General features: G+C 34.2%; 3 protein-coding genes and 1 pseudogene across 3 annotated transcripts; 1 reads left to right on the top strand and 3 right to left on the bottom strand.

Moving 5' to 3' along the window:
- The first annotated feature begins 9,605 nt into the window (after positions 1-9,605).
- On the top strand, positions 9,606-10,590 carry LOC107963315 (cytosolic sulfotransferase 3). Its single transcript, XM_016899867.2, has one exon. It carries the CDS (start codon positions 9,929-9,931, stop codon positions 10,442-10,444), a length of 516 nt encoding a protein of 171 aa, XP_016755356.1. The 5' UTR covers positions 9,606-9,928; the 3' UTR covers positions 10,445-10,590.
- Positions 10,591-11,380: 790 nt separating this feature from the next.
- LOC107963574 (3-ketoacyl-CoA synthase 6) lies at positions 11,381-12,988 on the bottom strand. Its single transcript, XM_016900033.2, has one exon. It carries the CDS (start codon positions 12,960-12,962, stop codon positions 11,517-11,519), a length of 1,446 nt encoding a protein of 481 aa, XP_016755522.1. The 5' UTR covers positions 12,963-12,988; the 3' UTR covers positions 11,381-11,516.
- Positions 12,989-15,288: 2,300 nt separating this feature from the next.
- On the bottom strand, positions 15,289-19,841 carry LOC107962846 (DEAD-box ATP-dependent RNA helicase 7). The gene is made up of 14 exons (XM_016899390.2): positions 19,113-19,841; positions 18,683-18,817; positions 18,453-18,593; positions 18,222-18,333; positions 18,054-18,124; positions 17,758-17,912; positions 17,525-17,636; positions 17,329-17,430; positions 17,174-17,234; positions 16,929-17,097; positions 16,756-16,852; positions 16,513-16,607; positions 16,069-16,202; positions 15,289-15,812 (listed from the first exon to the last, which is right to left on the bottom strand). The coding sequence occupies exons 1-14, from the start codon at positions 19,581-19,583 to the stop codon at positions 15,586-15,588; spliced, it is 2,082 nt and encodes a 693-aa protein (XP_016754879.1). The 5' UTR covers positions 19,584-19,841; the 3' UTR covers positions 15,289-15,585.
- Positions 19,842-22,447: 2,606 nt separating this feature from the next.
- LOC107902532 (RHOMBOID-like protein 2) lies at positions 22,448-24,419 on the bottom strand (annotated as a pseudogene).
- Positions 24,420-27,235: the final 2,816 nt, after the last annotated feature.

Raw genomic sequence — 27,235 nt, 5'->3', positions numbered from 1 at the left:
TCGTGGTAAAGAAAAAATATCGGATTAGAAGATTTCAACTCACAAACAATTGTCGAGGTAAGTTTGTGTTACTAAATTGTGTATATTTATATGTTTAAATTGAATGTTGAATATGTAAATTGTATAAATGACATGTATGTGTATATAATTTACCTCATATCCGACAATTCTTGATAATGAATAAGTCTCGATAAAATGAATGAAACTCGATTGGATACAGGGTTCTGTTTCCCAAACTGGTAATGTTTTTGCATATGTTGCGGGCGTACTATAGCTCGAAAGAGCGTCCCGTTATAAGCCCTCTCAAGCTTCCTATTATAGTGTTTCTTGCGAGCTTCCCGTTAAATACTCTTTAGAGCATCTCGACTGGTTGTGTTCTGCATATGTTGTAAACACACTCACGCTCTTACAGGCGGTCTATTTAAAAGTTCTTTGTGAACCTCCTTTTAAAGTGCTCTTCGGAGCTTCCCGTTAGTGCTCGCTTGAACTTCCCGTTATATGGCTATCGGATGCTTTCTGATTAAGTGCTCTTCGGAGCTTCCCGTTAAGTGCCCTTCAGAGCTACCCGTTAAAGGCTCTTTGTGAGCTTCCCGTTTTTAAGCCCAGATAAGTTTCCCATTACATGCTCACATGAGCAATCTGTTATATGGCTTGAAAGTGTGCTTTTTATTTAAGTGCTCTAATGAGTACTCCCGAATATGAGTTGACGAATTTTTAATTTGTACACTTTATGTGTACTACCCTCGTTTCCATCAATATTACAAATGATTCAACGGGTGAATCAAAATGAAATCAATATTTGAAAAATACATTAAATGTATCGAACTTGGTATTTGATGAGCTCATCTTTGTTATTGATATTTACATGAAATGAATAACTAACATATTTGATGAGATTGTGTGCTTAGGCTATGACCAATTTATTTGGAATGTATGTGAATTTTTTCTTAATGTACAAATGAATGGTAAGTTAATTGTTTGTTATACGGACTTACTAAGCATAATATGCTTACTCTGTTTTATTTCATCTGTTTTATAGTAATACTAAAGCTCGTTGGATTGGACGTTTGGCAGAGATCACTCACACTATCCACCGGCACATTTCGATACAAATATGATACTAATTATAGATATAATGGCATGTATAGGTTTTGGTTAGCCAATGTTGGCATACAAATATTTTGGTTGTAAATAGCCATTGGAATGGCTTGTGATGAATGTGTTTTGGTATGTTAACATATGGGTTAATTTCATGTTTGATATTAAGCAAACATGGTCAAATAGATAAATTCACAAACATGGATTATGAAGTGATATGGTATGTATGAGACTTGAGTTTTGCATGATTTAAATGTTTTGGACTGACTTTTGGATGTGTTAAAATGTTTGTGTAGGTGGATGATCAAATGGGTGAGAAATAAAGCTTGGAAATGGTCTTATTTTGTCCACAAGGGCAGAGACACGAGCATGTATATCAACCGTGTGTGACACAACACACAGCCTAGCACATAGGTGTGTGTTTTGGTCGTGTGTCCCCTGCATATTAAAATTCAAAATATATCATTTTTTATTGTTTGTAAAAATACTTTAATAATAGGAATTTTTTATCATAATTAATATATTTTGATAATATTGTAGAGTACATTCTTACCGCCACTCAAACCTTGTTTAGGTTTAAGTATGAAGCACCTAAGCATTTAAGACAAGGCAGAGCTAGTTAATTATGTTTTGAATGTTTATTTTTTAATATTATTAAAATATTTATTGATCTTTAAAGTATTATTATTTTTAATATGGTATTTGAATTTTTTTTCATTACATAATCCTATTTAACCATTCGAATAATAAATTAAAAAATTAATTACAATAATTAAAAATACATTATTTAAAAATTAAACATTAGTATTACCAAATACTACACATAATTGGAGGTCCAAATGCCTCAACTAACACATTAGGGCTTATCCACCGTTCATTTATCAAAATCATAGATAATTTTAAATTAATATTTATTTCTTTCAAAAAAATATCTGTAACATAGATATTATATATATAATAAATACCTGTTAAAATATTTTGTAGTACTTTCAATACAACATTAGCACTTATATCTATAAAATTATTATAATAATTAAAAGAATGTAAATTTGAGTACGAAAAACTTGGATTGGCTGTAATCATTCATTTATACAATATTTTTTTTAAAAAAGTTTAAAATTCTTTTAAAAGTAACTTTTAAGTTTGTGTTAAAGTCAAAAGAAAATTTGATTTCGGGAGACTAATTATGTGTGGAAAAGATTTGATATCCTTGTTGAAATCTGTATTATCTAATTTTTAAAAATATGAGTTGAATTCAATATTTAATTATAATCCGATGAAACGAAAATTTATTTATTTAAAATAAATTATATTTTATATAAAAATAAAAATATCTTCGATAATTTTGAAAATACTCGTTTTAAGAAGAGCAATTCATTTTTAATAAAAATGGATGTAATCCTACACATATATTCACTAATGCATAAACACAAATACACATGGATAACGCACATACAAACATGTTCATAATTATAACATGTACATTTAACCATGCGTGGGAAATTAAACCCATATCTACGTACGTGAGGCATCTAACCAGGGCGTAGTTATGGCTAAAATAAATAAAAAATAAATTTTTTTAAGTTTTTTAAAATTTCAAATTAATAAAGATAAAATCGTATTTTGACTCCTCTAAAAATTATAGAATTTTAAATTATTAAAATGATAAAATTATACTTTTATTATAATAAAAATTACTCCTAAAAGAATTTCTGAGTTGGTGCCTACATCTAACTATCACCATGCTTTCTTTCGTTGTAGCTTTGGATTCCCATACTGTTTGTCGTGTGAGTTTTCAACTTGAATTTAATTTTTGGCCTTTTCGGTGTCCCAACCAACCACCATCATTATCTCCCTTTTTAATATTATATTATACCATATTAATAATAAATAATAGGTAAATTATATTAACGGTCATTTAATTTTGAGGTAGTTAACAAAGCATTTAATTTTTAAAAAATAACAAAACAGTCACTAATTAACTAATGTGATTAATTAACTGATGTGACAAGTTTTTATTAGTGTCTTAACGGGACTGTTGATGTGACAAATTAATTAACTGATGTGACTAATTAACTTGTCACATTGGATATCCATTATGGAAACTCACTCAATTTAAAAAGAAATTGAAAAAAAACCCTTAATAACAGAGAAGAGAAGAAGAAGAATGTTCTACGAGTAAACAATATTCCTTTAGGGAAGCCGTTCAAACAGTGACTCAGCATCCGCCATCGCCTCACACTTGCAATACGTTGTCAAAAGTGCATTACTCACAGCTGTTTCTGATAAATACTGCATCTTCACAACTTGGGCATGAAGTTGTTTTCCTTCTTCGAGAGTCGAAAGGATTCCACAAATTGCTAGCATACTTGAGTATGTATAAGAATTAGGCTTGTTACCCCAGCTTTCATAATTCATGAACAAGCTAAAAGCTTCTTCAAATAATCCACAATTAGCATAACCAGAAATCAATAAGGCTGGTATTTACAAACTCATCCCCATTAAGTCCAGTCTTTGCAATCAAACCATGGTAAGTCCTTCCAAATTCTAAACATCCTTCACCACCACAAAACTTTAGAATGCTAATCAAATGACTAATGTCCAAATCATTTCTAGCATAATCACCATTTTCCCCAGTTCCAGTTTCGTGAAGATTTGTTAACGCGCCAGTACCAGTTCTTTCAGGAATTCGAGAAAATACCCTGCATTCATTCTTTAACGGAACTGGAAAGTTACATCTTTGAAGCAAGGTTTGATCTTTAACAACCAACAAAAGACAAGGAAGACTTTTTTTTTTAGTCTCTTCTTCTTAGACTATCTGTTGGTGTAATTTACCTCTATTATATAAACACAAACATAAATCCACTTATCTCAACCTCAATATTCAAGTTTTCGAAAGTTTTACATTTCGAGTTTCGTTTTAAACGAAATTTTAAAATTCATGATAAAGTCAAGAATGTACAAAGTCGAAAATTGAATTTAGTGCACGAAATTTAAGTAAAACTAAACTAAAAAAAATATTCGAATTAATCTGACAGTACACCAAATGTTATTACAGCAGGAATGATCTTATTATTTATAAGACCAAACCCAAACATAGTACAGATACGAATAAAATGCTGATTTGGAACAGGGAAGTGGAGCTGGCGCGTACTACAGATACCAAAACTAGTATAACAATACAATTTTTAAAATTTTAATTTAATAAAAATAAAATTATACTTTGTCCTCCTTCAAAATATAAAAATTTAATTTAATCATTTAAAAAAATAAATATATAAATTATTAAAATAGTAAAATTATATTTTTACTAATGTAAAAATTATAATTTAATTTTGAATTTTTAAATAAATTTTTTAACCCTTGTGGAGTACGTCCAGTCATTAAACATTTAAAAATTATTAGTGCAAATAAAATACTAATCAAAGTTGAATATAATATATTTTAAATTCTCCCCCCATAAAAAACCTCATGCACAAAATGCTGATAGCATAGGGTCCAGAGTGGGTTGATAAGCTGAGCTACAAAACCTGGGTTTTTTCTATATAGAAATCAGACCAGATTTCACTCAATCTAATGTTTTTTCCTTTTTTTTACTTGGTGTTTTCATCAGCTGGTCAGTAATGGTGTGCGGTGACTTCAGTACATATTATAGTTTGATGGGTGAACTCTCTAAAGTGACATGGTTTCGTTCTGATCTTTACAACTGGGAAGAATTTTCCCAAATTCTTTTCAAGAATAACAATACTAGTTGGATTCCATCTTTTTTATTCGGAAAAATAGGCAAGACGGATTAAAACGAAATTACTTCTACGACACAATAATCATTTCAGTACAATTTATTCTTTCCTGTTTCCAATAATATATTTTTAACAATTTACCTATTATTGGAAGAAAAGGTTGTAAACTTCAGTCGTTAATGGATATTTTCAAGGAAATTCGTTCTTCCAATACGTACTAAAATATTTTAGACGTGGAGCCTCACACTGGACTAGATTAATGGTATATGTGTTATAATTTGAAGATATCAACCCATATTGAATTATTCATCAAAATCATCGCTCATTTTACTGCTCTTACAACTCGCTAGCTATTATTATAATAATTAAAAAGAGAGTCCCCAAAGATAAACTCATGCAAAACATGCTGATACGTCGGTTCGTGTAATCCAAAGGGCCCCGAGTGGGTTCTCAAGCTCAGCTATAAATACTGGGTTTTTTCGATATAGAAATCAGATCAAATCATTTCTCTCTCTGGTTTTCTTTCTTTTTTACTTGTTCAATTTGGTTTTTTTTTTCATCAGCTGGTCAGTAATGGAGTGTGGTGACTTCAGTACATTTTATACTTTAATGGGTCAACTCCCTAAAGTAACATGGTTTCGTTTGGATCTTTACAACTGGGAAGGGTTCTGGTATGTGGGCGATCACCTTCCTGGTGCCATGGATGCAAAGTCCAACTTCCAAGCAAAAGACGACGATGTGCTTTTGACTTCTTCTGTAAAGACGGGCACCACATGGCTCAAGGCTATCATCCCAACAATCATGAACCCCAAAGGTCGCAAAGATGATGGTAGCGATGACCCTTCGCTCAAGCACCACCCTAATGAGCTGACGCCATCACTGGAACTCGGTTTTTATAAGGTCAACCCCAACCCTGTGTTGGGAAGAAACCGAACAACCGAAACAAAGCGAAAGCACAACCGGTGTTCTTTCTCTCCTTATAACTCCTGTCAAAAATTATGGCAAGCACAATAGCACAAGATATGTTCTCTAGCAACCTTAATCAACCACAAATCAACTAATGCAACCACAACAAAAATAAATAAAGACACCGGTATTTTACGTGGAAAACCCCTCTAAATTAAAGGTAAAAACCACGGGACTTTAGAGTCCGATAAAGAGCTCCACTATCATCAAATGTTCGGCTACAAGATCACAATATCAAGCCTACAACAAGCATTCAACTCCGACAAGGCTAACAATATGTAATCTTTAGCAAAAGAGAGAAAAATGAGAGAACATCACCAAAAAACGCAGCTGCTGAAAAATGGGTATTTCCGACGCTAAAAGACTCGGATGAAAAATCCGACCGTACAAAGTCAAGAACACCTTATCGCCTAGCTGCTGTCCAAAAATCAGCTCAATCGAACCACGGATGGACCTTCGATCGAAGAGTTGATCACTGCTGCACCAAGCTTGAAAAACTGATTTTTCTATTCTCTCTTTTTCTCCAACGAGCTTCAATTTCACTCTCTTTCTCTCTGGATGTAATTGAGAATTTTGCTCTCAATTAAGAATGCTGCCCACTCCCACGTTAAAAGGTCAAAAATTGGCTTTTGACAAAACCAAAAAGAAGGCAAAACATTGTGGCAGAAAATATGGGTTTTTCCCACATAGTGGGACCCATACCCAACAAATCTCCCCCTCCAACTATGTGGGGAATGCCTCCATGCCGGAGGTCAAACAACATGCTTCAAACTTTCCTCTTGGTAAGGCCTTCGTCAACATATCAGTACCATTATCAAAAGTGTGTATCTTCTCAAGCTCTAACAGCTTAGCTTCAAGAACATCTCGTATCCAATGGTACCTCACATCAATATGCTTAGATCTAGCATGAAAAGTTGAGTTCTTACTAAGATGAATAGCACTCTGGCTATCACAGTACAGCACATACTTCTCCTGAGTAAAACCAAGCTCATACACAAACTTCATCATCCAAAGCATCTCCTTACACGCTTCGGTTGCTGCAATGAACTCTGATTCGGTGGTGGACAATGCAACACACTTTTGCAGTCTCGATTGCCATGCCACAGCTCCCCCTGCATAAGTGATTAAGTAACCTGAAGTAGATCTCCTCGAGTCAATGTCTCCGGCCATGTCTGAATCTGTATACCCAACAAGAACAGGTTTCTCATTGCCGAAACAAAGTTTCATGTTGGAAGTGCCACGAAGATATCTCATAATCCACTTCACTGCATTCCAATGCTCTCTGCCTGGATTAGAAAGAAACTGACTAACTGTACCAACGGCATAAGCCAAGTCTGGTCTCGTGCAAACCATTGCGTACATCAAACTACCCACGGCTGAAGAGTAAGGAATTTTCTGCATCTCTTCCTTCTCCTTTTCTGTGGAAGGACTATGCTTAACACTCAATCTAAAGTGCATAGCAAAGGGAGTATTCACCGCTTTAGCTTTGTCCATACTAAACCTTTGAAGTACTTTCTCAATGTACCTCTCTTGTGATAACCATAATTTCTTGGCCTTTCTATCACGTGTCAGTCTTATGCCAAGAATTTGCTTTGCTGGCCCCAAATCCTTCATTGCAAAGGATTTACTCAACTCTTGTTTCAACTTCTCAATTCTAGAAGCATTCTGACCAACAATAAGCATATCATCAACATAGAGCAAAAGAATAATAAAATCATCACCAGAGAATCTCTTAACAAACACACAATGATCAGAAGTAGTCTTCTTGTAGCCTTGCTCCCCCATAACAGACTCAAACTTCTTGTACCATTGCCTTGGAGCTTGCTTCAAACCATACAAGCTCTTCTTCAATCTGCACACATAGTCCTCTTTCCCTTGTACAACAAAACCCTCTGGCTGCTCCATGTAAAGCTTTTCTTCCAAGTCACCATGAAGAAAAGCAGTTTTCACATCCATTTGTTCAACCTCTAGGTCATAACAAGCTGCCAAACTCAGTATAGTTCTGATAGAGGACATCTTCACAACCGGAGAAAATATTTCTTCAAAATCAACCCCCTTTTTCTGAGTATAACCCTTGACGACCAATCTAGCTTTGTATCGTAGAGATGAAGACTTCTCTTCTTGCTTCAACCTGTAAACCCACCGATTATTCAAAGCTCTTTTGCCCTTAGGCAGTTTCACCAATTCAAAAGTATGGTTCTCATGCAAGGATTGAAGTTCGTCTTTCATCGCTTCAACCCACTGATCTTTGCATTCACTCTCCATAGCCTCTTCATAACATTCAGGTTCTCCCCCGTCAGTCAAAAGAACATATTCATCAGGAGAATACCTGACAGAAGATCGTCGATCTCTGGAAGACCTTCGAAGTGGAACTGCTGGTGGAGCTATAGGTGCTTGTTGTTGATCATTCACAACATCATCCATGGGAGTATCAAAGTCACCTATAGTCTGATGGTCACCACTAACATCACCATGCACATCATCCTGGATACGATCTGGTGAAGAGTCTAGGGGAACCGGATTCACATCGATCAAGTCACCACTACCTTGTGAATCCACTTTCTCCGTCTTATCAATGTCATCAATGGTCTGATCCTCAATGAAGACAACATCTCTGCTTCTCACGAGTTTCTTCTGAACTGGATCATAGAGTCTATAACCAAACTCACCGTCTAGACCATAACCAATAAAAATGCATTGTCGAGCCTTGGCATCCAACTTGGATCTTTCATCCTTTGGAACATGAACAAATGCTTTACAACCGAACACACGTAGGTGATCATATGACACGTCTTTACCAAACCAAACTCTATCTGGCACATCACCTTTCAAAGGAACACTAGGAGACAGATTTATCACATGTGTCACTATATTCAAAGCTTCAGCCCAAAACGATCTTGGTAACTTTGCATCTGACAACAAACATCTGACTCTCTCAATCAATGTTCGGTTCATTCTTTCAGCTATAGACATTCCTTCTTTATATTTCAGCGCCATCATTTTCTTCAGCAAAAATAACTTGTTATTGCCCGACCTCGAAGCATACAAGCTTTCAAGCTTCTCCCACAATGTTCGAGCATGTGTCTCCTGATCAATGTGGTTGTAAACATTTTCTTCAACAAATTGCCGAATAAAGCCACACACTTGTTGATGCTCAAATTCCCATTCTTCATCACTTTTCGAATTGGGTTTTTGAGTAGTAAAGACCGGAAGATGCAAAGCCTTCACAAACAACAAGTCCTTCATTTTATTCCGCCAAAGTTGATAATTTGTGCCATTCAACATAATCATCTTGCTCGTATTAATTTCCATAATTATCTGACACAATAACCAAGCTCTGGTACCAGTTTGTTGGGAAGAAACCGAACAACCGAAACAAAGCGAAAGCACAACCGGTGTTCTTTCTCTCCTTATAACTCCTGTCAAAAATTATGGCAAGCACAATAGCACAAGATATGTTCTCTAGGAACCTTAATCAACCACAAATCAACTAATGCAACCACAACAAAAATAAATAGAGACACCGGTATTTTACGTGGAAAACTCCTCTAAATTAAAGGTAAAAACCACGGGACTTTAGAGTCCGATAAAGAGCTCCACAATCATCAAATGTTTGGCTACAAGATCACAATATCAAGCCTACAACAAGCATTCAACTCCGACAAGGCTAACAATATGTAATCTTTAGCAAAAGAGAGAAAAATGAGAGAACATCACCAAAAAACGCAGCTGCTGAAAAATGGGTATTTCCGACGCTAAAAGACTCGGATGAAAAATCCGACCGTACAAAGTCAAGAACACCTTATCGCCTAGCTGCTGTCCAAAAATCAGCTCAATCGAACCACGGATGGACCTTCGATCGAAGAGTTGATCACTGCTGCACCAAGCTTGAAAAACTGATTTTTCTATTCTCTCTTTTTCTCCAACGAGCTTCAATTTCACTCTCTTTCTCTCTGGATGTAATTGAGAATTTTGCTCTCAATTAAGAATGCTGCCCACTCCCACGTTAAAAGGCCAAAAAATTGGCTTTTGACAAAACCAAAAAGAAGGCAAAACATTGTTGCAGAAAATATGGGTTTTTCTCACATAGTGGGACCCATACCCAACACCCTGATCTTTCCCATATGCCTTCTCCAAGACTGTTTCGGACCCATATCCCGTACACTTCGTTATCCGAATCCGTTAAAACCTCTGCTTGCAAGATCGTGTACATCACTCGAGAGAGTCGAGACCCAAAGGACACGTTCGTGTCATCGTGGCACTTCGTCAACGCTTTCATTGGTGATCAGGGAATAGATCCATGGCCTTTCAAGAACGCTTACGGGAGCTTTTGCAATGGAGTTCACGCAGCGGGGCCTTTCCATGACCATGTTTTAGGTTCTTGGAGAGAGAGTATAAAGAGGCCTGAAATGATATATTTTATGAGAAACGAAGACATGAAGAAGGACCCAAAGGGGGAAGTGAAGAAGCTGGCTTGTTTCCTCGGCAGGCCATTTGAGAAGGAAGAAGAGGTGGAGAAGGTGTTGTGGAGGTGCAGCCTGGATAGGCTTAAAAACCTGGAAGTGAACCATCATGGAATGGAGCCTTGGTCAGGCGTGGGATTGTCGGGGACTGGAAGAACCACTTCACTGATGAGATGAAAGGGAAGTTGGACCAGCTTACAGCCATGAAATTTGAAGGTTCTGGTCTGGATTTCGGATATTAAATCTTGGATCTGGTTAGTGTGGGTGTCTGTTTGATTTCATGAGTTTAGGGTTGGTTTTTCTGTAAGAAGAAGTGGTGTTGTATTGAGGTATATTAATAAATAAAATGCTCTAACTGTGAAGATTCAATAATAATATTAATCTTACAAAAAATGAACACCTTTATAAGATCAATTGCATTTATCTCTTTCTTTTATTTCCTTTTTATTGGTTATTTAGGTATATTTTGTGTTTAATAATTATTTCAACACATGGTAATTGAATTCTATTGCAACGTAGGTAATTAATAAAAAAACATTATTATTTGAAATAATAATTGAGAATAAAAGATGAAATAATAGAGAATATTTAGGATTATCTATTTCATTACATTTTTATGTTTCCAATTCCAATTATAAAAAGGTTGAATCAAACTAACCAAACCAAAATAATTAATCGGGTGAAATAATAGTTGAATTAAGTTTTATATTTTTTTTAAAATTTTTATGAATTTTTAAATAATTTATTTAATTGAAATCGGACCGACAATCAAATCAGTTTAATATAAAATTAATAATCTAACAAGTTTAACCACCAATCATTCGCTCACTCTTTCGGATGGTTGACAATCAAAATAGTAAATTAAATACTATAATACTTTAAATTTAAATTTGTATATATATTCTAATACATAAAAATATAAAAAGGTAAAAGCACCAAAAAGAATATTTATTATTTTATAAAAAATAATAAACTCTTAGTAAAAATTCCTTTTCACTAATTAGTGTCTAACTATTAATAAAATTTTAATTATGTCGGATAAATTAGCAAAATATATTCTTAATAAAACATTATAAATTCTTAACTTTTCAATTACGTTAATTTCCACTAACATAAATCAGTCACTTTTAAAATGTAAATCTATCATTACTTGATATATAGGTTCAAACGCTCCAAAGTGTATTATCACCTTATTTAAAGTAGGACTAAAGTTATAAATCCTGATACCAAGAAAAAAAATTAGACATTGCTAGACCTGAATAGGATACTGTTGAATACAACAACTCCATGGGCTTTCCTTGTCATCTTCAACAATGGGTCTCAAACACTCCAAAACCAAACTACAACACTTAATTCCTGTCCCCAATCCAAGAACCCAAATCTTATCGCCTTTCTTCACTCTCCACTTCCCTTCCATGTAACCCAATTCATACCACCATGAAGACGATGACTGGTTCCCGAACCTATGTAATGTCATTAAAGCAGGCTCAATATTCCTTCCATTAAGATTCAACCCTTTAGCCACCTCTCTTATCAACGGTTTCCCCGAACTCGGCAAACAGAAATGCTGTACTACGGTCTTGAATCTCGGCGTGTAAATTTCTGCTGATTTATCGATGAGCTTTTTACGCAGGATCGAAATAACATGGAAAAATTGTTCCGTAAATGGTAAGATTTGGGAACCGAGGAGTGTTATGTGTGACCGAAGAGTTTCACTGACGGCTTGTAGTAAATCTTTATTGAACGTGACACCGAGTATCCCACGAGAGTCTTCTTCACGGTATACGGCATAGTAAGCTGTATCATCGTAAGCTCTTTGGGTTCTTAAGCTGTGTATAAGCTTATATTTCGATGTGTTTTCTGCTTGTTTTTTGTTTGATAGTAAGATTCCGGCGCCACCCATTCTGAAAACGCAGTTGAGGATTAGCTTGGGTTTTTCGATACCGGAATACCAGCCGGTGGATAAGATTTCAGTGCTGAGAACAATGGCGGTTTTGTTTTCATGTGTTTTGAGGAGGTTTTGAGCTAAATCGACACCGATGGTTCCTGCACTGCACCCCATACCGGAGAGATTATAGCTTTTGATATCACTTTTCATGGAGTATTTATTGATGATGATGGAAGAAAGAGAAGGTGAAGGGCAAAAACCACTACAGTTGACGATGAGTATATCGATGTCGTGAGGGGATAGTTTTGTTTTTGATAACAGTTCATCCATTACAGGGAAGAGTACCATTTGAGCTTCATTGATGGATTCTCGATCATGGGTTTTCGGTGGAATACAATGTAAAGCTGGTGGAAGATAAGTTTCTTGGCTTAATCCTGAAGAAACCAAAGTTTTGGCCATGAATTCGACACTTTCAGTATCGAAAGCTTCGATCATGGAGGCATGGTGTATGAAGGAAGAGAAAGGGACTTTACATTTGCTCGGTGGCTTGTAACACGAGAAGTCTACGAGATAAACAGGACGAGGCTGCTTTGACTTGAGAAAGTAGGTTTTAATGGCGAAAAAGAAGTACGATAGCAGCAGGAAGTGGAAAATAGTATGCCGCCATTGTTGAAGGATGAATAAAGCTTCAAATGCTACGATAATGAAAGCAAAAAAAGTTGGCTTAGATAGCATGGTGGATAGAGGAAGAATGTTGATTAAATTCAGAAAGAGCAGCCCATAATCATGCTGAGATATGGCAGCCATTATATTGGAAGGGTTGCATGAGTATGTGTGATGGACCGTTGGGGAGGTTGATGCTCATTTATTCAAATTTGTTGCCCCAATAATAGCTTACTGTAAATTTCAATGTAATATACAATAGGGTTAATATATTTTTTTCAAATCGGTATTTGAGTCTAGTTTTAATATTAATTTTAATATTTAAGTATTTTTAAATTAATATTTGAGTGTTTTTTTATTTTAATTAAGTATCTATGTTTGATTTTAATGATCGATTTGATACTCAAATTTTTTTATTCCATATTTATGTCTTTTTTACTAAAGTACATTTCGTTTAGATATCAAATAAAACCTTAAAATTAAATTGAAAAAAGAAAAATTCATATACCAAAATAAATATTAAAACTAAACTATATTAATCTTATTCTTAATTCTTTTTAACAACAAATGTTTTGGAACTCACATATCTGTAACTAATTGCTAGCCTCAGGCTTTTGATTGCAAAGAGACATACAAGTCAAAGCTTATTGAAGTCTGGCATTATAAAAAAATTACATTAATAAAAGTTATTTGACGTACTCTTAAAATATATATTTTTTATTATTTGGTTGGAATTTGTGAGAGAAATAAATTTGGTTGGTGGAGAGATAAAATGAGCAGGATGATGCCACAAATGGGGCTGTAAGGGTTTATACAACGAAGCCCACCGTCATTTTGTTGACGGTTCAAATTTGAGGGGAAATTATTTTATCTACTATTCCTTATTTAATGATATTTTACTAATTACTTTTATGCTGTTGATATATAATTTTAATATTTTTATCTCGAGTTCAGGATTTAGAATCCCGAATAACCTTAAACTCGAACTATGAAATTCAAATTTGAACTTAGAATCAAGCTCAGTGTTTAAGACTCAAGATTCTAAATTTTGAGTTCGGATAAAAATTTACTAAAATTGGTGGGTGGGTATTAATTTCAAATGGAGCAGTATCAACCCTCATTTAATATTTTCAATATTTTATAGTGGCTTAGAGAGACCCCAAGCCAGTCGTTATGAATGGAAGCCCTCTAACTCCTTTTATCAAAAATATTGAGATTTATTTGGATTAATAATTAAAAAATTTTCAGTTCTATATGTGGGTGAATTAAAATAACTTTTTAACAAATGATATTTTTGAAAAATTAGTAATAATTGATAAATCAATAGAAAAATAAATAAATTAAATTAATTAGATTTTGATTGTATTCAGAAAGTAAATCTTAAAACCTTATCCTATTAAAATAAATACTATATTTCCACTACATCAAATTATTTGTCTGCAGTTAAATAAATTAATTCCGTCTCAATACTCAAAACTAATAAATTAAATAAAGTCAAATTTTATCATTTTACAAATGAAATCATTTGTTAATTTGAATTGTGATTGAAAAGAAAAACATATTACTTTCTAAATAATAATTATTTAAAATGTAAACTTTTTTAGTTTATTAAAGTAATATAAGGAATAATTCAATTAATAATAAACACTGATTTAATTCGATCTCTACACAATTATTTTATCTAAAAATAAGCATAATAACTTATTTGACCTTTCAATTTTGTGAAAAGATTATTTTAACCCTTCATTTATTTTTATTTTTTATCTTTTCTGACGAATCACACCAAAATGAATAGAAAAAACATTTTTTAACTTTGCTTACATTACATACACATGAGCTACCACGTATGATATAGCATTTAATTAATTTCTTAAATTTTAAAAATTATTTTTAAAAATAAAAATTCATTAAAATCGTTAAAAAATTATAAATAAATATTTCTTAAAATTTTAAAATTAATTAAATGATAACGTGTCATTCACATGACTATTGTATACTACGTCAAAAAGTTGACAAATACAAACTTTTTCTTCTCTTGATAAAAATATACAAATTCAAAGATTAAAAAAGACAAAAAAAAAATTAAATCTAAAACAAAGATAAAATTTATCGTAAAATTGGAAAATCAAAAAATCATTATGCTAAAAAAAATAAAAAGTTTGAAACAAGTTTATCTTTACCATATTTGCTAAACTCAATTATTCAACCATTACTCTTCAGTTTTAATACTAAATTATATACTAAAATTTATGGTCTCAATTAGGTAACCCATAATGCTATCATAAACCTAATTGGTCCCCAATTTAAATCAATAATCCAAACCCTCCCAATTTTTTAACAAACCTCCTTAAGATGTAAAATATATCCCTTCTCAGTGTATGCAAATAAAATAACAATATTCATGTCCATTTAAGATCAAATGAATTTTCATCATATCAATGCTGTTCTAACATAAATACTCAGTTCACCATGCTTAAATATTTTTTATAATTCTTTTCTCCTGCTAATGTTTTTGGTCGCAGGCAAGGATTACATATTAAATGTATTTTTCTTACATTTCTAGCAAAACATAAGAAATAAAACTGGGGAGGAAGGCAAAACCCCCAGGGATTATCATACAATTTAAAAACGAAAAATAAAAATAAAAAAATACAGATTAACACAAGTAGATAAAATGTTGCAAGGGTTCATATCTTCTTCTTCATCTTCAGGTGGTGCCACTTCCCTCGAGTACTCTTATTACATTGGCTGAAGTCAAAGAGTTCACTCACCATCTCTTACTATTATAATGACCTCGCCCACCTCCATTCCTTCTATCGGAAAACCCACCTCGGCCACCACCTCTGCCGCCAGAGAACCTGCTACCACCACCATTTCTATCACCAAAACCACCCCGTCCACCACCAAATCTTCCTCTTGACATGTCCCTCTGTTGCAAGGGTGGCAACGCATTCTTCAACACCTCTAAGTTAACATTAGCTGCATTTTCAGCACCTGAAAACATAAAGCAAGTAAAAAGTGTGAAACTACAACCAACATTACAAACCAGTAAGAAACCAGAGAATCGAATCCCCAACATTCAAGAAGCCCAGCAAAACAAACACTTTGGCATAAGAGAAGCATTATACATCATATATTGTGAAATTAAGCTACAACAGAGTTCAACAACAAAATGAACACGCGGGCAAGGTAGCAACAAAAAAATAACCATCAAGAACAAAAAGTTCAATATAATCGCGGAGAAAAATACCAGTAAGAAATGCTTCCACATCATCTTCTGCAACATCAAAAACTGCACCCATTCCATCAGCGGTAAGGGTCAGACCTTGCACTGACTGAACCTTTTCCTCGGGCAAGAATCTTTTCAAGACACCAAAAACAAATCTAATACATGCAAAAAAGATAGGGTCAGGAAATGAATTTAGATGGCTCAGAAACAAAAGATGATGATGCAATGAAAGGTGATACAAGAGGAATTCTAATGTCCAAGAATTTAGGACTTGATTGAGATATAATATCGCATTCTTAGATTCAACTCATTTGACATTCATACATATAGTACTCTTAAGCTTATTTAATCAGGGTTTTGGATACCTAAAAAAATTAAAATCTCCTTGAGTCACTAGTGATTATCTTTCTTTGAAAATGCTACATCAATTTAAAAACTAAACAAATGAGAACTTCGTGATCTTACGAAAGTGTGTAAATAGGTTTTCCAGCTTCAAGAAGTAAAGTAACATGGTTCTCCATAGACGTTAGAAGGGATCTACTCTTTATCTCAGAGTAACCCTGAAAAACCATGCAATAATTAGTTGCTTTCAACCGAAAACATAAACAAAGAGTCAAATAATTAGGTGCTTTCAACTAAACAAGAAAGCGAGCATTAACAATATAAAGTGAATAAAAATGTCTGTTATAGGGGTGGAACAGGACTCACTGCAGCCTTGGCAAGTGCTTTGGCGAGCAGATCTTGTGCTGATAGGCCAGAAGTTTCCAAAAGCTCCTGAGCAACGTCCTTGAAGGCAGGGATTACACTATAATTTCATAGAGGTTAAAACTACAGTTGACAATACATTAAAAAAGATCAAATAACAGTAGTAGCAAGTATACCTGTCAGAGACTTGGGTTATTATTTTTGCTGCTTCTACACCAGCAGATTTCGCAATATCAACAGGCTGAGGAGCAGATATGTGCTCAAATTTTACACCGGATTCTCTTTCTATCTTTGATACGCTTGACCTTTTAGGATCATAAAGCATGACAGCAACTCCAGTATTGCCTGAAATTTCATTATTCTCAGTATCATATCAAATTCAACATACCAAATTGAAAAGAAGAGCTGAACTGTTTCATACCTGCTCTGCCTGTTCGTCCAGACCTATGAATGTATGCTTCTACATCACGTGGAGGCTCACACTGGAAATAGATTAATGGTAAATGTAAACTTAAATGATACGTATAAGCATAAACACATCAGCAACTTCAGTAAAACAAGTGTATTGGAACATACCTGGATGATTAACTGCACATCATTGATATCTAATCCCCGCGCTGCCACATTGGTAGCCACTAATGTCATGAACTTGCCTGAGCGGAACCCATTAAGGGTGACCTACAAGCACATAACACAGTGAGAAATAGTACATACATGGTATGTTTTGCTGTAGGAGAGCATGAATAATTATACACAATCCATATAACACTACCTCACGTTGGGCCTGCTGTATGTCACCATGCAAAGCCCGGGATCCAGGCAATAAGCCAGCAAGCTCAGAGGCAGAATCTTTTGTTTCTGTGAATATAATAGTTCGTCCACCACTGAATCAAATTGATCAAACAAAGAGGATAAATTAAAAAAAGACAAGAAAAAAAGGCAACTCGGACAAATCAAATGGAATCTATATTGTAGCAATACTGTTATATTAAAACTACATCAAACCTGCTATAACAACGTATAATATCTGGGATCAACTGTGACCTTGCAGACTTAGAACAGGGCAAAACAATATGCCTAACATTGGTACTAGCCTTCATCTTCTCATTACCAACTAGATCAACAGTCTTCTTACTTGGTTTAAGAAACCTTGAAGCAATCTGTCAATTAGAAAAACAAATGTTTTCAATCAGACGGGGTAAATAAACAGGAATTGTATTAAATTAAACATCAATTCTTTTAGATGAATATATTCAAGCTAAAAACAAAGATAAATGAATACTAATAGTTAAGAAACATACACCCTTCACCCAGTCTGGCAAGGTGGCACTAAAAAGAACTGTCTGAACTTTACTTGCATCCGCTACCTTGCCTGGAAAATTAAAACCATGACATGCATAATCAGACTGCAGTGTTACACACAGGGACCACTGCCTGCCAAGAAAGGTAACATTCACAAAAACACATACCTAATATAAGTTCAACATCATCAACAAATCCCATTCTCAACATTTCATCTGCTTCATCAAGAACTCGGAATGTCAATGAGCCTAAGTGAATATTGCCCCTCTCTATGTGATCCTGCACCAGTTGCAATAGTACATCAAAAATCATAAAATAACATGGCATTTTAAGAACTATAAAACTTAATGTTCCCTAAAACTAGCTAAACTGCTTGAATTATTAAAACATCAGGCTACCTTTACACGTCCAGGAGTCCCAACAACTATGTCGACCCCTCTCTTCAGTTTCATCTCTTGGGTGTGGTAAGGAGCACCTCCATATAAACAACATGATGTCAACCCCACTGCCTCACCATAAACTTCAAAGTCCTCAAAAACCTAGAAACAAAAGATTAATTATCATAAACTTCACAGACAAAAGACTGGCATTATCGAAGAATCACATGTGTAGAGAAATAAGCAAATACCTGTTTAGCCAATTCCCTGGTTGGTAAAAGTACTAGAACACTTGGTGCCCTTCCATATCCAGACGTCCTTGACGATTTTCCAGGGCCATTTGTTAAAGACTCCAATATAGGCAACACAAAGGCCAGTGTCTTACCCTGCAAAATATTAAACAAAGGCTAATGACAACAAAGAATAGAACTTCTAAAATCAGTCACACGACAATGGTTGAATTATATTAACCAATTTCAACAAGACCAACAGACTAGCAGTCATAACTTATTAATCACGGTAGGACTTCAAAATTAGGCAAACGGAGAATATAAACAAAGCGTTTCGTATGATATTTTGGTAAATCACCTACGTAAGCTATAACAACAGGACAATCACTTCAATAGCAACACCGTCGTCCATTGGACATTCATAAGATATCAACGGTTACGAAAATTATACCTGACCGGTTCGTGCGCGGCCAACTAAATCAGTGCCATCAAGAATCATATCAAAAGTCATGGCTTGAATAGGGAACAAAGCCTCAATCCCCTTGGACTTAAGCTTTTCCCTAAGCGCTTCCGAAATCCGAAACCTCGAAATCGCATTAGGATCCTCACTTTTCCCTTCATCTCCATCTCCTTCTTCCTCGACCTTAGCTTTCTTTTTCTTCTTTTTCTTCTCCTTTGGATCCACCGGCTCAACAAGCTCCGAGCTCGTCTCGCTCCTCTCCTCCTCTTCCATTTGGAGCTCCGAGGCCTTACGCTTCTTTTTACTCTTCTTCACAGCCGAATCATCTTCCTCTTCTCTAACCTTAGGTTCCTTGATCTTCTTCGTTTTTTTCTCGGATTCAGGTGTTTCGAGAGCGATCTTCTTCTTCATCATTTTCTCTTCTTTCTTCTCTTTGAGGTCAGATAAAGCCAAAGAAGGCATTTGGATTAAGATTGTTATAAACTAAAATCAAAAGCTAAAAGGATGTCTCAAGAGAGAAAGAGAGAGAGCTCCTTCTGCCGCTGCAAAATATAGTATTTTGCAATGTGAGGCGGGCAGAAACAGAGGAAGAGAGGAGGGAATTAGGGTTTAGCGGTTTCTTTTATAGTGTTGCCATGTGGTAATCTTCAATTAAACCGTCAAACCCTAATGTTGCTTTAAACTGACGGCTTTGATTTGACTTTGAGTTGAGTACGTCTCCTTTTGAGTGGGATGCGAAACGATGTCGTTTGCATCTAGATATTTTAGTTTTGCTATGGTAAAAAGCCCTCTCCAATCCTTCTCAATTTCAAAATCGAGCAAATTGATCCCTCTCAAACAATTCAAAGCAATTTAATCCTTGTCAATTTTGAAAGTGAGAGGACAATTAATCATGGTCATGGCTTTAATTTCTTCAGTAAATTGTACATGATTTTGATCAGCATAACAACAAATTTAGCTCTCGATATTTACATATTTTATTAATTTAGTCTAGATTCTAAGAGTTCAACAAATTTAGCCTCACCATTTACACATTTACATAAATGTTAAATCATTACTAATTTGATAGAATATGTAACTTTTAGGGCTAAAATTATTATTATACCAATCCAAAATATGTACCATTAATAAAAAATATTAAGTTCGTGATTAATTATATTACCTTTTACTTTAAATATCTCTTCAAAAATAATTAATCACTTATATCCACACTGAATCAATAATTTCAACCAAAAATATCCACAAGATTACAAAGGAAAACAATGTTACTTTTCTATTAAAAAATTAAACTCAACTTTTATACTTTTATCTTGACTTCAAACTTTACGATGTTTAAATTTCAATTTCAATTAATTTTTTAATATTATTTACATATTTATAATATTAAAATTAAAATTGTAAAAAATATAAACTGATCAAATACTTAAATCTAAGTCATTTTATCAAAAGAAAAATGTATAGGTGAATGATTTTTTTAAAGTATGAAAAATAAATTCTAATGTTAATATATATCCAATTAATCATAACATAATATAAAAAACAAAAAACCTGAACAATATACACATATTAAAACTAATAATCTACAGATTATAATTACGAATGATGAATATTTAAATGATGGGAGATCCAGAGGGGTAAAATTATTTTTACTACTAAAATAACAAGTGTAGTTTGGGGTAAGATTTGTGAGGCATCCAATTTCATGGGCCTGGTTAGCTTACATGATGGTTGTGGAAAGTCCTTTATTTATTAACTCCCTACTTCATCTATTTTCAGCGTCACATGTTATAATACCTTGGACGATCCACTAGAGTTTTGAGACCAAATGCTACTTCAAACAAACAAAACAGTGAACTCCAAAGCCTTGTCTTTTGTAATAAACAATTATTTGTGGGTAAATTGTAATTACAAATAAAAGCAAAAGGGGATGCAATTCATTTGTTTTTTCATTGTTGTTTTTTATTACAAGAAAAGCAGTGCAGAAGTAAAGAGAAATTAGATTCCTTGTTGCGTTTTTTAATTCCACATTTCCCCCTCACAGGCCCACCATTAAAGATGTTCAAAAGGTTGTCATTCCAATTCATTTTTTATATTTACCAAACACTTCCCTTGCATATGAGAATCATTGCAACGAGGAATAGACGGCTTAAAGATGGAAGAAAGGTCACGAGTGTGGTTGAGAGATGTAGTAGGTTTAGTGTTCATCTCTTTAGTGATATAAGAGATGTTACGTTTCTGGATCTCACTAGCGATTAAGGATTCGTTTGATTACCAGTAAAATGTTTTCCGTAAAATGATTTCTAAAAAATGTTTTACTTTTCTGTAAAATAATTTACTGAAAAATATTTTCTGGTGTTATTGAATCTGTGTAAAATATTTTCTGCTGTTTGACAGATTTCCTGAAAATATTTTCCGGAAAAGTTGTTTTTACATTTGTTCTAGTGATTCAGTGTTCTATCCACATATCCTTATGTCCTATTAAATCTATATTTGGGCTAAAATGAAATGGTAAGTGAAATTTATTAGTGAATTGATGAGTAACATATAATAATAGTTTTGAGAATCTTAATGCTTAATGTCTACTTAATTCCATTTTAATATATCATAAACAAGGTATTTATATGTTTAATATTGATTACTTGCAAAGGCAAAGATTAATTCTTGACTATTTACTAAGTTTTTACAAGCTTAACGCATTATTTTTTCAACGCGTAGGTAAAGGCTCGACTTAAAGCGAAGTTACTATCTTAACTAATCTCATCGCATCTTGAATATTTTGTTAGCTCTATGAACTTGGTTGAGCTTTATTTGGAATATATGTTGATTTGATGGTGTTTTATGTTTTATAATGTTTAGAAATATTAGGGAATGATTGGTAATGGTTTTGGCTTGATTTTAGGTGTTCCGGACATGTTTTGGGGGCCCTTGCACACTTATTTCGCAACAAGTCAGGCTTGTGTGAATACAAGTAGACAGAATGCCCCAATGAACAATTTCAAGGCACTTGTATCGGTACAAGTCATGGTTGTATGCTGATTGAACGATTTAATGCGGAAACTAGAGATATTGCATCTCTAATAATTAAACTTTCATCCTTTAATGTCCAAAGAGACAAAGTTAGATTATAGATACGACCTCAGAGAAAGTAAATATTGATCTCAGCACACAAAAATGCAAAGCCAAAACCTTTAGTTAAAACTATAGGGAAAAACTGAAAGATATTCTCGTATTTTCTTCAAGTAAAATCGCTTATTATATATATTTAGACCAAGCTGTGTATAAAATGTCAAATCACATAACAACAGTGAATAAAATAACTCGAAGTCTAAAAACTAACCATGTACGTATGTATGTATGTATATATATACACATAGGCACGTAACAACACCAATAAATTAACAAATGTAAAAAATGTAAAGGAAACCATAAAAGAATCAGTGAACGATATGTAATAAAGGTCTGCTTAGTTCCCACAGTACCATTTTGATGTAGGAACACAGCTCAGGTAATGGCACCAGCTGCAATGGTCATGTCCATTCTCTTCTCTAAACAGCATTACCAACCCCACTGTGAAATTGTCATCATTCGAAAAAGGAAAACAGAGGAGATTAAACAAACGGGACCAGAATTATAAACACGAGCTGCTAAACTAGTAATGTAGGGTTGAGAGAACTTACCCAACAATGAGTAAAACCATAGCTATCACCAAAAATAGGTATTGGTATGCCTTATGCTTAGATGTTACACGAGCACCGGCAGGAAGATGCACCAGAGGCACCAACAGAAATGCTACGTTGAATGAAAAGAGACGATAGTACGCTGCCACCAAAACCGGACAATAGATAGATAAGCCCAACACGTACTGCCAGGATAAAGAACATATGTCAATTAAAAAACCAACCAAAGACTGACAAAACGCTTATAAATGTTACATATTCTAGAAATATTATACAACTGCAAAAAGGAACAGATAACGTACTGAATCCAAATTCTTGTTCAAGGCGAATTCCAATGAAGATCAAGCTCAACATGTTTGCAAGCAGATGAATAACACCAGCGTGCAGCCAGATGCAAGTGATAAGCCTCCACGCTTGATTGCCATGCACTACCTTGTCCCATTTTAAGGCTCCCAATTTTTCTAATCTGAAGGAGGAGGAGAAAAAACAACATAAAATTACACAACTCGCGATTATCAAAGACGACATGGCATAATAAAAAAAAGGGTTGCTAAGCCATAAGGATATAAAATGTTCGACATCATTTACATACTGAATGACAATAGCCAAAACCGAACTTCTACCCAGTTACTATCAGAAACATTAGGATTTGCATTAGACCATACAAAAACAAAAACAAAGCTATAAATCAACTAACTTCATTAACCAGTCCTTGATTTCCAGACAAAGTTCATTACCCAAATTAACAAAGCAACTAACTTAAGTTCCTATAAAACCATTCATCCTTAAATTAACAAAGCAACTAACTTCATTACCCAGTCCATGATTTCCAGACATGCCATTATTTAACAAAGCTCAAATTTGACTCAATTGATAGCTCGACCGAGTTCGAGTCTTTCTTTAAGTAGTTTGCAAGCACCTTTACACCCCTACTATAGACAAAGCAAACCATGACATTTCATATTGAGAATTCTTATTGCTGCTAAATGAACAAGGAAGAACAAATCTAATAATAACCTTAAATAGTATCAATCATATCAGACACAAATTTCCAATAGAATCAAAATAAATCACAGATTGATATATACTTTAGCATGATCCAAGGATAATCCTATAGAAGATCAATTGGGAACTGCAGTTGAATCATCAAATAAGAACTTCCTACATGAACAACTTCTAAAAGATACCGTCAGTCCATATCTAAAACTTGCAAGCAATTTTTTCCCCTTCTTTAGAATTGAAAGTTGCAAAAGTACCCTCAACTTCAATTCCAACCCAATTTCCCATCACATTAAAAAAAACACAAAAACTGAACAAAATCTCAGAAAACCAGAGACAGCAAAAAGAAGTGAAATTTAAAGATAGGGGGAACATGATACATACGTATTAGAAGAAGGACCAAAGAGAGGATTTTCTTTCAAAGGTTCAAAAGAAAGCCTGCCAAGGAACCTAGCCACACAACCACCTTCAAATCCCTGATTGTTCTTAGGACAGTTTCTTACTTAGGCAGTCGATGTGGGTAGCAATGGTGTTAGAAGAAGAAGAAAGAGTGGGAATTAGAAAGATGGCTTCCAGCATTAACAACCGAACGAAGAATAAAAGAAGAAGGAAGCTTACCCATCATTTGAAAGCAGAAATGGCAACGACAGTAGCAGCCAAAAAGAAATGAAAAATAAACGGAGCATAGAAGCCAAAAAGAAATGAAAAATAAACGAAGTAACCGTCGAAAAATGGAAATGGAATTGCAACGTACCAGCAGCGGTTTCCAGTTGTGAACCAAAATGAAGCTTTCAATAACGGAAATTTGAAAGAATGAAGGAAGGGAGAAGAATGCCCGAGAGCTTTAGGAAAATGTCTTACGGAGATTGAATCGGTAAAACAATTTTCCAAAAATTGTAAGACATTTTCCTGTGTTTTGTAGTTGATTTTCCAAAAGGAAAATATTTTCCTCCATTCAAACACCGAAAAATGAGGAAAATCAATTTCGAAAAATATTTTCCCCTATCAAACAGACCTTAAGTTTAATTGTAGTGGCATCTCACATGCTCCTAACAAAAGTAATATTGGAAGTTCACTTAGTACAGCCTGCAGAGGTAGCATAACAATTTGTGTATATACATGTTTTAATTTTCTAATCTAATTACCTTTAATGTTTTTTTTCCTCCTTATAATTCATTTCACTATCACCATAAATGAAGTTTCATGGTGTTCCCAATTTTCATAAAATATTAATAAATTAAGATAAAAATTCCTTTATTTTGATTAAATTTTGAATTAATTAAATATTACATTAACTTGTTCTCACCTCTATTGGGAGTCACAAATTGTCGAATCAACTCAAACATCATTTATGAGCTAAGCTATATTCCTACTGATTTCTAAATTCTAAGGATATGTTTGGTTCAGTGTATTACCTAATACAATACAGGCCGAATACGCGCGTATTACATGACGCCTCTAATCCGACGTTTGGTTCGCTGTAATAGGCATTACGGGCGTAAACCAATCCCGACCTAATCCCCTTTTTCGCTGCTTTTGTAATCCCTTCCCAAATCCCTGTAATACCTATTACGTCCGCCTTCCGTCCCCTGCTCTCTGTTTTACCCTCCCTCCCTACCCGACCCTCTCCTATTCTGTCCTCAAAATTTCTCCTTCCATCTCCCACCGTTTTTGTTTATTATTCTGTCCTCATTGTTTCTTCAGTCTCTGTCTCCTCCCATTTCCTCCCAACCCTATCTGCAACTCTCTACTGCTCTTCAATATTTTCACAAAATTGGAAATACCTGATAGCTGAATCCAGTGAATCCTTTGAAACTGAAGCGTTTTTCGGGTCATCACCTCTAATCCAATATCGGGTGAGTTTTATTTCGGACCGAAATTAATCTGCCAATTCTTTTGTTCAACAATCTTTTATCAAATATTTTTGCTTGGTTATGAATCTTTAGTCTTCAGTAGTTTCTGTTGAAATTGCTGTTTTATTTTATGAAATTGTTGCTGATTTCATTGGAATTCTTGTATAATTGCACTTGTGGCTTTTTATTCTTCAGTAGTTTAATGCTGATTTCATGGTTATGAATCTTTTACTCTTCTGTAGTTTTAGTTAACGAAAGTTTTTCTGGGTTTAATATCCCTTGCTTTCTGATGGTGATTTCATATAAATTATGTGCGGTGTAATTTATAAATCCTGATTTTTGAAAGAGCAACATCAAAAAGTTTAAAGCATATACTTCTTTCAGTAAATCATATTTCCATTTTCGTATGACAAATTGAGTATGGAACAGAGGGACTGGTACAGTCTGAAGCTTTGCTAACTAGGGATGGATTGTTTGACAAAAGTGTTTATGGAACAGAGAAGAAGAAAGCCAGTTCATCTTCCAAATCCAAACGAAGAGGAGCCCTCAAAAGAAATAATGGTAATATGTTTTCTTTGAAATTTTTGGGTAGAATAACTCTTATATAATGTTGGGTGAGTTTGTTTGAGTTGTAAAACTTCTTTCACATTGACATGTGGAATCCCATGAAACTATTCTTTTAGACCATGCTGTTTTTTTTTAATTACTTTTTTTAAGAGATAAGAGCAAGGTGCAGAACTAGGAATTAGTTTCTGGGAATGCCTTTCTGCTACTGTTTCTGTAATCTGAAATTGTGCATTGGAATGCGAAGTCATGTTGGACTGTTAGATATTTGTTCCAACAAGTTTTTGGGTGATTCCTAAACTTTGGTTGACTTTGTTACCAAGTTGGATGGATGTGTTTTTGGAGAAATAATCTACTGTCTTGGAAGACAATGGTCTTGCAGACTCATTTCTCATGAATTTCTACGTTTCTATTGATGTCTTAGATCTATGGTGTTGGGCAGTTGTCCTTTCTTATGCTTCATTTTATATAATTCCTGTGCATTGAATGAACTGTTGTTTCTTTTGGTGTATTATTATTGGTAAAGGGGGGAAATATGGTGCTATTTTCAAGAAAATTGGACAGAAATCATTGAATGAGCAAAATTCTGAGTTCTGTCTGTGTTTTTTATTAGTCGCTGTTTATAAAAGCAGAGCCACTTCTATCATGTCATTGAGCAACATTTTGTATTCAAAGTACAGAAATTACCTTCCATCTACAAGACTCTTCTTAACTTTTAAATTGTTAGAATGCTGACTCCATCACCTTTCAACTACTTGTGTGTCATTCTGATGTTGTTTTACATGATATGTAGAATCAAGCGGCAAAATGAAGGTGTATCATGGTTATTTGGCCAGTTCTTATCATACAGCAATCATTTCTGAGTTTTCTCTGATTTCATCCTATTTGGAAAGTGTGGCATCATCAGGGAATAGGGTAACGCTCATTCTCTTTTCTTTGTGGAATATTTGGTAGATTTTTGCCCTCCACCTATTTAGATATCTGTAATTGCTGTTTTGCTCGTCTTCATCGGATGTTGAAA

This window comes from Gossypium hirsutum, chromosome D11 (genome assembly GCF_007990345.1).
Source record: "Gossypium hirsutum isolate 1008001.06 chromosome D11, Gossypium_hirsutum_v2.1, whole genome shotgun sequence".
Lineage (NCBI taxonomy): Eukaryota > Viridiplantae > Streptophyta > Magnoliopsida > Malvales > Malvaceae > Gossypium > Gossypium hirsutum.
The sequence above is the reverse complement of the archived record's forward strand: the minus strand, read 5'-3'. Positions and strand labels throughout refer to the sequence as shown.

Coding starts and splice junctions, on each gene's coding strand:
- LOC107963315 (XM_016899867.2), top strand. CDS start 9,929: ATGCCTTCTCCAAGACTGTTTCGGACCCATATCCCGTACACTTCGTTA.
- LOC107963574 (XM_016900033.2), bottom strand. CDS start 12,962: ATGGCTGCCATATCTCAGCATGATTATGGGCTGCTCTTTCTGAATTTA.
- LOC107962846 (XM_016899390.2), bottom strand. CDS start 19,583: ATGCCTTCTTTGGCTTTATCTGACCTCAAAGAGAAGAAAGAAGAGAAA. Junction 18,334..18,452: donor GGACTCCTGGACGTGTAAAG/GTAGCCTGATGT, acceptor CAACTGGTGCAG/GATCACATAGAGAGGGGCAA. Junction 17,431..17,524: donor TACAGCAGGCCCAACGTGAG/GTAGTGTTATAT, acceptor ATGTGCTTGTAG/GTCACCCTTAATGGGTTCCG.